This window comes from Chrysemys picta, chromosome 8, assembly GCF_011386835.1.
Source record: "Chrysemys picta bellii isolate R12L10 chromosome 8, ASM1138683v2, whole genome shotgun sequence".
Lineage (NCBI taxonomy): Eukaryota > Metazoa > Chordata > Testudines > Emydidae > Chrysemys > Chrysemys picta.
In genome coordinates, this window is record NC_088798.1 from 62,854,862 (window position 1) to 62,868,108 (window position 13,247).

A 13,247-nucleotide genomic window follows, 5' to 3' on the forward strand; every position below is an offset into this window, starting at 1 on the left:
GTTTTATGACAGAGAATTTAAGAGTGCCTCACCTTGTCAATTTGGCATCTTCTGACAACACTTATAAAAACTCATATGAAAAAAGCAAATATATACAATTATATAGTGAAAATGAATTCTTCATCTTTTTCTCCCACTCACACAAAGAAGGAAAAAGCAACCTGACCTATAAGACATTTCAGAACAACTCAACAGATAAAAAGGCAGCGGGACATCTGGCTATAAATCACTTCTTTGTTAAGATATTTAACAGGCACAATGGGGAATGAATGGATTAACTGGAAATCTTAAAGGCCATTTCAATAATGTACCGCATCAGTCCTTCATCGATAACTTTGACAGTTCTAGTCCTGAACACATTCCTCTCTTCAATTAATTTCTCAAAGATATGTACACCACCTCCCACTCCAAAATAATGTGCTTTGCTAGCCAAATACACGCGGCCATTTTCATCCAACAGTTTAGAAATCGTATCATGCAAAGTACTGTAGTAGTCAGGATTGTAGATGGTCTCGGATGTGAGAATAAGGTCATACTTTGAAAAGGGTTTGTTGCCACTTAACAGGAGTTGACTAAACTCAGCCCATGCTCCGGAAAAAAATCTGCACTTAGACATTAGAGCTGGTATGAAGTCTGCTTTCTTGTGCTTCTTTGAAGGAGGTTCACTAATTCCGCCATCATCACCACCATCAGTACAGTTAGCCACTACATTAGGCAAAGTTATTTCATCAATCATAGTGCGGTTATAGTCCTGAAAATGGACTTTTTTAGCTTTTCTCTTTAATGCAAGTATTCCCAGCAGCCCAGCCCCACAACCAAGATCCAAGACTGTCTTGTTGATAAACTGCATTTCAGCCTCTGACAAATAATCCATGAGATCAAAAGTGCATTCCCATATTTTCAGCCCCCCTTCATAGATGCCTGTGATAAGATCAGAGTGAGAAGAAATACTTTTAGACACTATGTCTTCTTCATGGGAGTCATTTGAAAGGGTCATTTCCATCACAGAAATATTTACATAGTATAGGCCCTGTACAGCTTCCATAACTTTATTTTCTAACACTTTGCTGAAATCTTCAGGAATATTATGCTCTTTGGCAACTTTAAAGCTGGCTCGTTTCTTTGGCAGCACCTGGACCTGGCTTTTATCAGGGCTACAGTTTGCTACTGGATCTGCAGTTTTGGGTGTTGCCTCATGTGCACACAGAGACTCCTTGTGCACAACATTTTCTTCTGATGAAATTTCTTTGCTCTTTTCTGTAGATCCGCCTGGGTTCAAAGAAGCCTGTGCAGATTCCAGCTGCAAGGCTGTATCACCAAGAGTCTCGAGTTCATTTCCTGCTTTCTCTTCAATAGAGAAGTTAAACTGAAAAGCCATTTTCCTATGAAGTACGAAAAAATAAATCACAGCTTATATCCAAAGTTACAATAGGGCAGACACTCATCCAATGAAACTGTGAATATAAATGTGATTTTTTTCTATGGCTTGTGCAGATAAGAACTTGCTCCCTGGCTGTAAGGCTGCTCTGCCATAGTTAAGAGGTGTCTGCAAAGATCTTTACATTAGTCATCACTATGAAAGTCTCTACTTTGCAGGTATAATGTCCACTTTCTTTGCAAATTCATCTGTTGAATTCTATAAAAAGAGAATATATGTCAAATATCACATTTCATTAAATTGAAAGATAAATACTTTGCGCTTCTATCTATCCAAAGGACAACATAAGTTACAAATATTATCTAATGCCACCTTGTAACATCCCTTTGAGGTAAGCAATTATTACTATTCCCATTTCACAGAGGAGAAAACAAAAGACAATTAAGGGATTTGTGAAAGGTAATGCAGGAAGTTGTCATAGAAATTTCTGTCCGTTCCAGCTGAGGAATAAGGAGAGACGGACCCAGCTAATCAAGCAAGGAGCCCTGGGAGGGGCGATCCGTTTATTTCAATTGCAATTGGGTTCGAGCTCATAAGTCAGCAAGAACAAAGAAAACACTTACACCAAAGCATTATATGCAGTTGCTTATGATAATCTATCGCTCTATGATTGGCCAAAATTTGCCATCATTACCATACATAATTAGCAAGCTACACGTATCTGCCCCTCTTAAGACCCCTTATGGTTCATCAACTTGCCCCCTCTTCCTTGCTTATTTTGCAAACCAAGCAGTTAGGTATCTACAGGACGCAGGCACAGACAGTTCCATTGTCTCCAGGTTTGGAGTTTGGCTACATTTCCTCTCAAAGGAACTTCCTGAGTTAAGACAACCCATAGCTGATGTTTTCCCTTCTTCTTTCTCCCATGTGTACATGACAAATTTGCCCCCTGGCAGTTAAGCAGAATAATTTTATATCAATTTCCCCCATTTGATCATGGCCCATATAATGGGCTCATGATCACACTTTCACAGCAGTAGGAGTGTTACAGCAAATATGTAGGGGTCAGAATATTGGCATCTGACGTGGTTTCTGCCTTTGCCAAAACCCGTCTTTCTTGTAAAGAGAGAAATATTCCCTTCAATTTGCTAGTTGCCCTAGCACATTTAGACATTATGCACATGGACAGTTTAAACACACACAAAAAATAAACACAATCATCAGTAAAATCATAACACCTCCTTTCAGGAGTCCCTTTAGCCAGCCTGTTAGGGAAGGGAACCAGGAAAATAAACCATCAAACCAATCATGTGTCCAGCTACCTTCATCAGACCTGTCTCGGACGATGTCTCTTAAGTGGGCTGCTCTGTCAAAGGTATCTTTATAGGTGTCATTCAGAAATAAACAACACTCTTGGCCTATGAGGGCACAAGTTCCTCCTTGAGCTGTCAAAAGAATATCTAAAGCCATACGATTTTGTAAAGCTAAGGGTATGTCTACACTACAAGAGTACTTCGATGTCACTTAAATCGAATATGTGGAATCGATATTACAAAGTCGAACGTGTGTTTCCACACTAAGGACAGTAATTCGACTGTGTGAGTCCACACTAACGGGGCAAGCGTCGACATTGGAAGCGGTGCACTGTGGGCAGCTATCCCACAGTTCCCGCAGTCCCCGCTGCCCATTGGAATTCTGGGTCGAGCCCCTAATGCCTGCTGGGGGGAAAAATGTGTCGAGGGTGGTTTTGGGTAACTGTCGTCATCCAACCGTCACTCCCGCCCTCCCTCCCTGAAAGTGCCAGCGGGCAATCAGTTCACGCACTTTTCTGCTGAGTGACAGCGCGGACGCCACAGCACTGCGAGCATGGAGCCCGCTGCGACCATCGCTACAGTTTTGGCCGTTGTCAACACCTCGCACCTTATCAGCCACCTTTTCCAGAGGCAGATGGTGAGAAATCGGGCGAGGAGGCTACGGCAGCGCGATGAGGACATGAAGTCTGAGAGTGGCACAGACCTGTCACAAAGCACGGGACCCCGCGCCGTGGACATCATGGTGGCACTGGGTCATGTTGATGCCGTGGAATGGCGATTCTGGGCACGTGAAACAAGCACTGACTGGTGGGACCGCATAGTGCTGCAGGTCTGGGATGAATCCCAGTGGCTGAGAAACTTTTGCATGCGGAAGGGAACTTTCCTTGAACTTTGTGAGTTGCTGTCCCCTGCCCTGAAGTGCAAGGACACCCGGATGTGAGCAGCCCTGACTGTCCAGAAGCGAGTGGCCATAGCCCTCTGGAAACTTGCCACGCCAGACAGCTACCGGTCAGTCGCGAACCACTTTGGCGTGGGCAAATCTACCGTGGGGGTTGTTGTGATGCAAGTAGCCAAGGCAATCGTTGATGTACTGCTGTCAAAGGTAGTGACCCTGGGAAATGTGGAGGTGATCATAGATGGCTTCGCAGCAATGGGATTCCCAAACTGCGGTGGGGCTATAGATGGAACTCACATCCCTATCCTGGGACCGGACCACCAGGCCAGCCAGTACATTAATCGAAAGGGCTACTTTTCCATGGTGCTGCAAGCACTGGTGGACCACAGGGGACGTTTTACCAACATCTACGTCGGATGGCTGGGCAAGGTTCATGACGCTCGTGTTTTCAGGAACTCTGGTCTGTTTAGATGGCTGCAGGAAGGTACTTACTTCCCGGACCACAAAATAACTGTTGGGGATGTGGAGATGCCTATAGTGATCCTCTGGGACCCAGCCTACCCGCTAATGCCATGGCTCATGAAGCCCTATACAGGCACCCTGGACAGTGAAAAAGAACTCTTCAACTACCGGCTGAGCAAGTGCAGAATGGTGGTGGAGTATGCTTTTGGATGTCTCAAGGGGAGATGGAGAAGTTTATTGACTCGCTCCGATCTCAGCGAAACCAATATCCCCATTGTTATTGCAGCTTGCTGTGTGCTCCACAGTCTCTGCTGATTACGCCCAGCCAGACAGCCGTGCGATTAGAAGAGCCCAGCGGGAGGCGCTGTGCATCCAGGACGCTTTGAAAGCTAGGTTCCTGAGTGAGCAGGGTAACCTGTGACAATTTTGTTGGTTTACAGAGAAGCTGAACCTGCCCCCATTTCTTTACCCAGTGACTGTTCACTATCCTTTCCAGTTTCATACCCCGTTCACCCCGTTCACCCCCTTCCAACCCACGTTTAAAAATAAAATCACTGAAAATTTGTTAATGAACAACGTTTTCTTTATTACTGTTTTCACGGTAAAGTGTTGAAACTGGGACGCAGACTGTGGTGGGGAGCGGGTGTAGTGTACTGATGCAAAGGACGCTTCTAAACTCGAGGAATGCCAGGCTCCTGCTTCTACAGTGGTCCGCACTGGCGGACTGATTGTTTGAACGGAGCCTGCCACCCCTCCTGTTCGGGACTCTGTGTGTGGAGGCTATGTGACTTTGTGGCAGGGGGAGGACGGTTACAGATTCCCTGCTGCGTGGCTCTGTGATCCAGGATAAGGACCGCTGCATAAGATCTGTAACCGCCCTCCCCCGCCACAAAGTCACATAGCCCCCCCCCCCACCCCCCAGACAATGAAAACCACCTCCCAGACTGACCAGGGTGCCTAGTGACTGCACTGTGTGTGTGACCTGCTGCTGAACCTGCCCCCGTGTCTGTACCAACCACCTTTCCCCCCCTTAAAACAGACTGTCCTCTAAAAAAACATGATGGAAACAGCAATTAACAGAAACGTATTTTTTATTAGCAAATGGACAGTTAGGGGATGAAACTGGGATGGGGGCTTGGGTGAGGCGGGAAGGAAAGGACTTATCAAATTTTGGGGAATGACAGCCTTCTGCCACTTGAGCAGTCTGCAGGGGTAGAGTGACAGTTTTCACGGGCTCTGCAGCCCCTCCTTCTTGGTACTTTCGGTGAGGGGGGTATGGGACTTTGTGGCGGGGGACGGTGGTTACAGATAGACTGCAGCGGGGCTCTGTCCTCCTGCCTCCGGTCCTGCACAACATCCACAAGGCGCCGGAGCGTGTCCATTTGCTCCCTCATTAGTCCAAGCAGTGTTTGAGTCGCCTGCTGGTCTTCCTGCCGCCACCTCTCCTCCCGTTCGCTGTGTGCTCGCTGGTATTGGGACATGTTCTCCCTCCACTGACTCTGCAGGGTTGCCTCCGCTCGGGAGCAGCCCATAAGTTCTGAGAACATGTCGTCCCGTGTCCTTTTCTTTCTACGCCTAATCTGCGCCAGCCTCTGGGAGTCTGATGACAGGGTAGGTCGGGAGACAGCCACAGCTGTGGGATGGGAAAAAGGGAATGAATTCCTCAGAAAGATCAATTTTTGGGTGAACAAAGAAAATAGTCTTTCTCTGTGAAAAAGACCATTCACAGCACCTATCACATGCGCACTCAGGACAAGGTCGAATTTTCGGCCTTCACATTCAGTCCCTGGGGTCTTGCAGTGCAGATCACAGAATCGGAACAGCACAGCGGAATTTGGGTAGTGGGCTGACATGGTAAACTCCACCAGAGAGGTCCTGTGGGGCCATCTGCCTGTCCCAAGTCAGGATAAAGGAGGAGGGTTGGGCGTGGGACTAGCAATTCCACCCTGTAAAAAATCAACCTGCTATAGAAACGCCAACAACAGAGATAACAGAGACTTTTAGCCTGGAAAAAGAAGGGTCTTCGACTCGAAGACGCATGACGCTGGGTGGTGAAAGTCGTGAGGAAGCCACTAAGCCGATTACCCTTCTTGCAACCAGGAGGATTACCATCGGTACATGGAATGTGAGGACCATGTACGAGTCAAGAAAGATGGCACAGGTCGCAGCAGAGATGAGGAGCAACAACTTGACCCTACTAGGCATTAGCGAGACAAGATGTACGCAAGCTGGACAAAGACGACTGTTGACAGGAGAGCTGTTGCTGTATTCCAGACATGAAGAGAGTGACGCACCCCACACACAGGGAGTAGGCTTCATGTTGTCCAAGCAGGCACAGAGAGCACTGATTGGTTGGGAGGCACATGGTTCCAGGATCATCACAGCATCCTTCAGAACTAAAATGAAGAGGATTAAGATGAATGTTGTACAGTGCTATGCTCCAACCAATGACAGTGAAGAGGGGGACAAAGACTATTTTTACAATAGACTTCAGAAAATATTAGAGATTCTCCCAGACAAAGACATTACCATCCTTATGGGAGATTTTAATGCCAAAATTGGACCTGACAACACAGGATATGAACAAGTCATGGGAACCCACGCCCTGGGAGAGATGAGTGAGAATGGAGAGAGATTTGTGGATCTGTGTGCACTTAACAACTTGGTCATAGGAGGTAGCATCTTTCCTCACAAGCGGATCCACAAGAATACCTGGGTATCACCAGCAGGCACGATAGAAAACCAGATCGATCATGTCTGTATTAGCAAGAAGTTCAGAAGATCTTTGCAGGACGTTAGAGTTAGAAGAGGAGCAGACGTAGCGTCCGACCATCACTTAGTGGTGGCCAGATTGAAGCTGAAGCTGAAGAAGAACTGGATAGATGCGTCAGATAGAAGAGTGAAGTTCAACGTTAGCCTTTTGAAGGATCATAAGATCAAGGAAGATTTTGGACTGACGCTGAAGAATAAGTTTTCAGTACTACAGGATCGGTCTGAGGAAGAGGAAGACAGTGTATCCATCAGATGGCAGAAAGTGAGAGAGACACTTAGGTCAGCATGCCAGGAAGTGCTTGGAATTAAGAAATATCAGCAGAAAGAGTGGATCACAGCAGAGACCTTGACTAAGATAGAAGATAGAAAGAAGAAGAAGGCAGTAGTTAATAACAGCAGGACTAGAGCAGCAAAGGCTAAAGCGCAAGAAGAGTATGCTGAAGCCCATAGAGTAGTGAAGAGGAATATTAGGAAGGATAAGAGAGATTATGTGGATGGACTGGCAGCAGAAGCGGAGCAGGCAGCATACAACGGTAATATGAAACAGCTGTATGACATCACCAAGCGACTGTCTGGAAAGTTCAGCAAACCAGAGCGTCCCGTCAAAGACAAGCAGGGAAAGTCTATAACAGAAATAGAACAACAGATGAATAGATGGGCGGAGCACTTTGAGGAACTCCTGAATAGACCAGCACCATTAAATCCACCAGACATTGACCCAGCCAATGAAGACCTTCCAATCAATTGTGATAGACCAACCAGAGATGAGATCAGAAAAGCCATCACTATGATGAAGAATAGGAAGGCGGCTGGACCTGACGATATTCCAGCAGAGGCCCTGAAAGTAGATCTGGATGTTTCAGTGGAAATACTGTACCCCCTCTTTGAGAAGATATGGGAAGAAGAAGTGATTCCAGCAGACTGGAAAGAGGGATATCTTATTAAAATCCCCAAGAAAGGAGACCTCAGCAATTGTGCCAACTACAGAGGAATCACACTTCTGTCGGTGCCAGGGAAGGTCTTCAACCGAGTCCTCTTAGAGAGAATGAAGGATGCCGTCGACCCACAGCTACGAGATGAGCAAGCAGGTTTCCGGCAAAATAGATCATGCACCGACCAGATAGCAACGCTCCGCATCATAGTCGAGCAGTCTATGGAGTGGAACTCCTCATTGTACATCAACTATGAGAAAGCATTCGATAGCGTGGATCGAGAGACTCTCTGGAAGCTCCTTCGGCACTATGGCATCCCAGCAAAGGTGGTCAACCTGATTAAGAACTTATATGATGGCATACACTGTAGAGTGATCCATGGAGAGCAGCTTACAAACCGCTTCCAGGTGCGAACCGGAGTCAGACAAGGATGCTTGTTGTCACCATTTCTCTTTCTCCTTGTCATTGATTGGATTATGAAGACATCCACTTATGAGCGTAGGAACGGAATCCAGTGGACGTTGTGGACCCAGCTTGATGACCTGGATTTTGCCGATGACCTTGCACTCCTTTCGCATAGCAAACAGCAGATGCAAGAGAAGACCAACATAGTGGCAGCCATGTCATCACAGGTTGGCCTCAACATCCACAAGGACAAGACCAAGATCCTCAAGATTAACTCCATCAGTAACGACCCAGTCACACTGAATGGAAGCCCTCTGGAAGAAGTGCAGTCCTTCACCTACCTAGGCAGTATCATCGACCAACAGGGTGGCACGGACGCAGACATCAAAGCAAGGATTGGTAAGGCAAGAGCAGCTTTCTTACAGCTCAAGAACATCTGGAGCTCTAGAGAGCTGTCTTTGGCAACAAAGATTAGACTGTTCAATTCCAACGTGAAATCAGTCTTATTATATGGAGCTGAAACCTGGAGGATAATTAAAACAACCACCAGGAAGATCCAGACCTTCATAAATAGTTGCCTTAGAAGGATTCTCCAGATCTGCTGGCCAGACACCATCAGCAACATCTACCTCTTGGAGAGGACCCATTAACTTCCAGCAGAGGAAGAAATTAGAAGGAGAAGGTGGGGTTGGATAAGACACACACTACGCAAGCAGCCAACCAACATCACTAGACAGGCATTGTGGTGGAACCCCCAAGGCAAGCGGAAAAGAGGCCGTCCAAGAAACACCTGGCGACGTGACCTTCAGGCTGATAGCATAAAAATGGGCTATACCTGGAACCAGCTAGAGCAAATGGCCCAGGATAAAGGACTCTGGAGATCTGTGGTTGGCGGCCCATACCCCAACTGGGGTGACGGGCATAAGTGAAGTGAAGTGCTGACATGGTAAGCCGTAGACTTGTGGCAGCTTAAAACTTTAATAATAGCACTGCCCTACTTTCACGTTCAAAGCAATGCTCCTAGCGTTGGCCAGTTCCTGCTACCAGCAATCCGGCAAGCATGAACTCTGCCCCTGTCCCACCCCCTCGCGGCTGTCCCCGGGAAAGATCCCTCTATGCTGCCCCTCTCCCGCCTCCACCGCATGGCTGTAAACTGGCGGTTACAGTTCTGTAAAGGAACAGGGAAGCAGTCCCAATACTAACATTCCCCTAATTCAAAGCAGGTCACCATGAGCGACATCACTCTGATGCGTATTTCAGACAGCGACAAAGAACGCATGCTTCGGGAAAGCCTGCAAAGACCAGGGCCGTATGCCGCCATGCTGTGCAAGGCAATGATACCGGAGTACTTGATGGTAGCCTGGCGCGGAAACGTTTCATACTATGGAGGACACAACAAGGCCGCTCTCCCAAGGAACCTCATGCAAAGGCTTTCCAATTACCTCCAGGAGAGCTTCATGGAGATGTCCCATGAGGATTTCTGCTCTATCCCCGGACATATTGACCAAATTTTACTGTAGCTGCACTGGCAAGGGCTAAACAGTAGAGCGCCTACGGCAAACCAATCAAGATATACTGGACATTGTTAGATTTTTTTGCAGCAGTTGCACTGCCAAAGACTAGAACTTTAAGTGCCTAGGACAATCTAATCATGAAAAACCCACAGTTAATATTAATATTCTTTTCAAAATAAATGCTTACATGTTTAAACCACTTACCGGCTGATCCTCCCCCTGATTCTGGGTCCGGGTTAAAGCCTGTGGACGGTTGGTACGGGATCTCTGTGAGGGTGATGAAGAGATCCTGGCTGTCTGGGAAATCAGCGTTGTAAGCGCTGACGACTGCCTCGTCCTCCTCATCTCCTTCCTCATCTTCCCCGTCCACTACCATCTCAGAGGAAGCGGGCGTGGACAATATCCCATCCTCAGAGTCCACGGTCAGTGGTGGGGTAGTGGTGGCGGCCGCACCTAGGATGGAATGCAGTGCCTCGTAGAAACAGCATGTCTGCAGCTGGGATCCGGAGCATCCGTTTGCCTCTTTGGTCTTCTGGTAGCCTTGTCTCAGCTCCTTGATTTTCACGCGGCACTGCGTTGCATCCCGGCTGTATCCTCTCTCTGTCATGGCTTTGGAGATCTTCTCATAGATCTTTGCATTCCGTCTTTTCCATCGCAGCTCCGAAAGCACGGACTCATCGCCCCACACAGCAATCAGATCCAAGACTTCCCGATCAGTCCATGCCGGGGCCCTCTTTCTATTCTGAGATTGCATGGCCATCTCTGCTGGAGAGCTCTGCATCGTTGCCAGTGCTGCTGAGCTCGCCACGATGTCCAAACAGGAAATGAGATTCAAACTGCCCAGACAGGAAAAGGAATTCAAATTTTCCCAGGGCTCTTCCTGTGTGTCTGGTCAGAGCATCCGAGCTCGGACTGCTGTCCAGAGCGTCAACAGAGTGGTGCACTGTGGGATAGCTCCAGGAGCTATTAGCGTCGATTTCCATCCACACCTACCCTAATTTGACATGGCCTTGTCGAATTTAGCGCTACTCCCCTCGTTGGGGAGGAGTACAGAAGTCGAATTTAGGAGACCTCTATGTCGAACTAAATAGCTTTGTTGTGTGGATGGGTGCAGAGTTAATTCGATTTAGCGCTGCTAAATTCGACATAACCTGCTAGTGTAGACCAGGCCTAACTGTCTAAGTTGCTTAAGCTTAGTGGCTTGATTTGTAACTATGGTAGCAGTTTCATTAGCCATAATTTATAAAATACCCTGGAGTCTTATAACCCTTCTCCTAAGTCTGCGATTACTAGGGAATGTTGCCCATGTCATTGGTTCAAGGGCTGCATCCTCTTCAGCTTGAAGTTTACTAGTGTCCCTTACATTTCTAATCTTGCCTTTATGTAATTGTTTCACAATACGAGTGGGGGTAACAACCAGGCAAGATAACAAGAACCTGAGATGTGTACTGGAAGGGTATGATAGGCTTTATTCCCACGCACCCAGTAAGAACCGAACCCTGATGGAACAGGGCCGGGAGGAGTATCCCATGTCACTCCCAACGCTTTTTGTAACAGGGATGTATAACGTCCCATGAACCCAATAGGCCCGTGCTTCGAGGAGATGTCTCCGTCTCTACATTTTTGCCTGCATACAGACATTTTCCATCGGAGTTTTCCCATACCATAGTGCAGCTTTCATAGCAGACACTATTGGCGCAGACACCCTTGTGGTTAATGTCGTCAGTGATGTCAAAACAATAAACGAGAGGAGTGACCCACTCTCCATCACCACCTGGGCCCACATAGTATTTGCAAGTACTGTTCCCTAAAAACAGGCCTAGCCCATTCCCCAAGAGACACCACACCCTGCACCTTGAAGGTTTACAAATACCCGGAGTTAGGGCTTATACCTTCTTGTTGCCAAATATGAGTTGTAGCCCGATGGGGAATAACATACACCTTTGAATGAGTAATATTTGCAGCCGTCAAAGGGATAGGAAGGAAAGAAAGTCCTAATTCCGCATCGGGAGGCACCAAGGTGCACACCCAACATGAGTCATTCCTCCATTCTGGGATTCTATTCCTCACCACATGGCTAAATCTAATGAAATTATTATGGCCATAAGAAAGGGAAGGGGGAAACAACAAAATCAACAGAGGAAACATTTTCACAATAGGTTAAAATACCAACAAATAAAAGAAAAAAGAGCAATAAACGCTAATCCAAAATAATACAGTCCAATCTTCTATATCCATCGAAAACTCTGATATCAGTCGTTTAGGGCCTTGGCTGCCCTGTAGTCATCTACTTCGGGTTGGCCTTACCGGTCGGCCAACAAGCATCGCTCCCACACTGGGGACCTTATCTACGGGTTCCCTTTCGAGGGAATTTAAGTTTCAGTCCAGGCAAGGTCTACACCATCCACTGATCCTCTAGTCAATCTTTCATTAGTGAAAGGTTGGGTATTTTGTTAATTTAGAAGGAGAGTAACAGCATGTGCAACTTTTACTACTAGGTGATGTCCCTGTACCAACTCTTGAGCTTTCTCAACTAACAAAGCTGCAGCAGCCAGAGCTTTAAGATATTCTACTGCTTCTCTTGCAACAGGATTCAGTAGTGCTAAAAAATAGGCCACAGGCCGTTGCTGTGATCCTAAAGCTTGTGTAAGAACACCAGAGGCCACTCCCGCCCTTTCATGAACAAATAAGGTAAAAGGTTTCCTATAATCTGGGAGTCTCAAGGCAGGTGCCGATGCAAGGGCTGTCTTAATACTTTCAAAGGATTTGGTAGCATCTTTAGTCCATTTCACTGGGTCAGGTTCATCCTTAGTGATCATCTGCACTAGTGGTTTTGATATTTCCTTATACCCAGGAATCCAGGACCTACAAGAATCCTGCCATGCAGAGGAAACCCCTTAAGTGTCTCTTTGTCTTGGACTGGGGTACATTTAAAAAATGGCACTTATTCTTTCCTGAGCAAGGCTTCTCTTTCCTGGTTTTAGTATGTGCCCTAAATATTTCACCTCCTGTGAGCAATATTGAATGAGGGTGACACCTTGTGTCCTTTCATTGTTAAGGCACATAAAAGCTCTATTGAGTCCTGCTTATTAATCTCTTGTGTTTCTGAGCATAATAAAAGATCATCCACATACAAAAGCAACGTGGACTGTCCTGGGAGAATTACATCTTGTAAATCTTTATGCAACACAGCTGAAAATATAGCAGGGGATTCCACATACCCCTGAGGGAGATGCCCCCATGATATCTGGGATGACCCCCTAAAAATGACTCAATTAAAGGAGTCAGTCCCTCTATTGCCTCTCGTGGGAGAGGGTATTGGGGAATGCGAGGGGGTGTCTATGTCTGTCCTAACACGTATCCGAACTGACTCAGCCGACTTTAGTAATCCCACATCAGTGTTTTTTGTTCCCCATACCCAAGGTGGGACAGCATTTTCCAACTCCCTGGGGAGCATTGCTAAATATGAAGGAGTTTCGGGATCCATTAGAGCCATCAAGGGAATGACAGAGTCATTTGGCAGGCTCAAAAGAATGCCTTGGTCAGAGCAGTGAATAGTATCCCAGAGTTTGCACA

The 13,247-nt window shown here is 46.8% G+C and overlaps 1 protein-coding gene across 1 annotated transcript; it reads right to left on the minus strand.

Moving 5' to 3' along the window:
* Nucleotides 1–221: 221 nt before the first annotated feature.
* Nucleotides 222–1,662, minus strand: LOC101950975 (histidine protein methyltransferase 1 homolog). Its single transcript, XM_008178060.4, has one exon. The coding sequence runs from the start codon at nucleotides 1,376–1,378 to the stop codon at nucleotides 275–277; it is 1,104 nt and encodes a 367-aa protein (XP_008176282.2). The 5' UTR covers nucleotides 1,379–1,662; the 3' UTR covers nucleotides 222–274.
* Nucleotides 1,663–13,247: the final 11,585 nt, after the last annotated feature.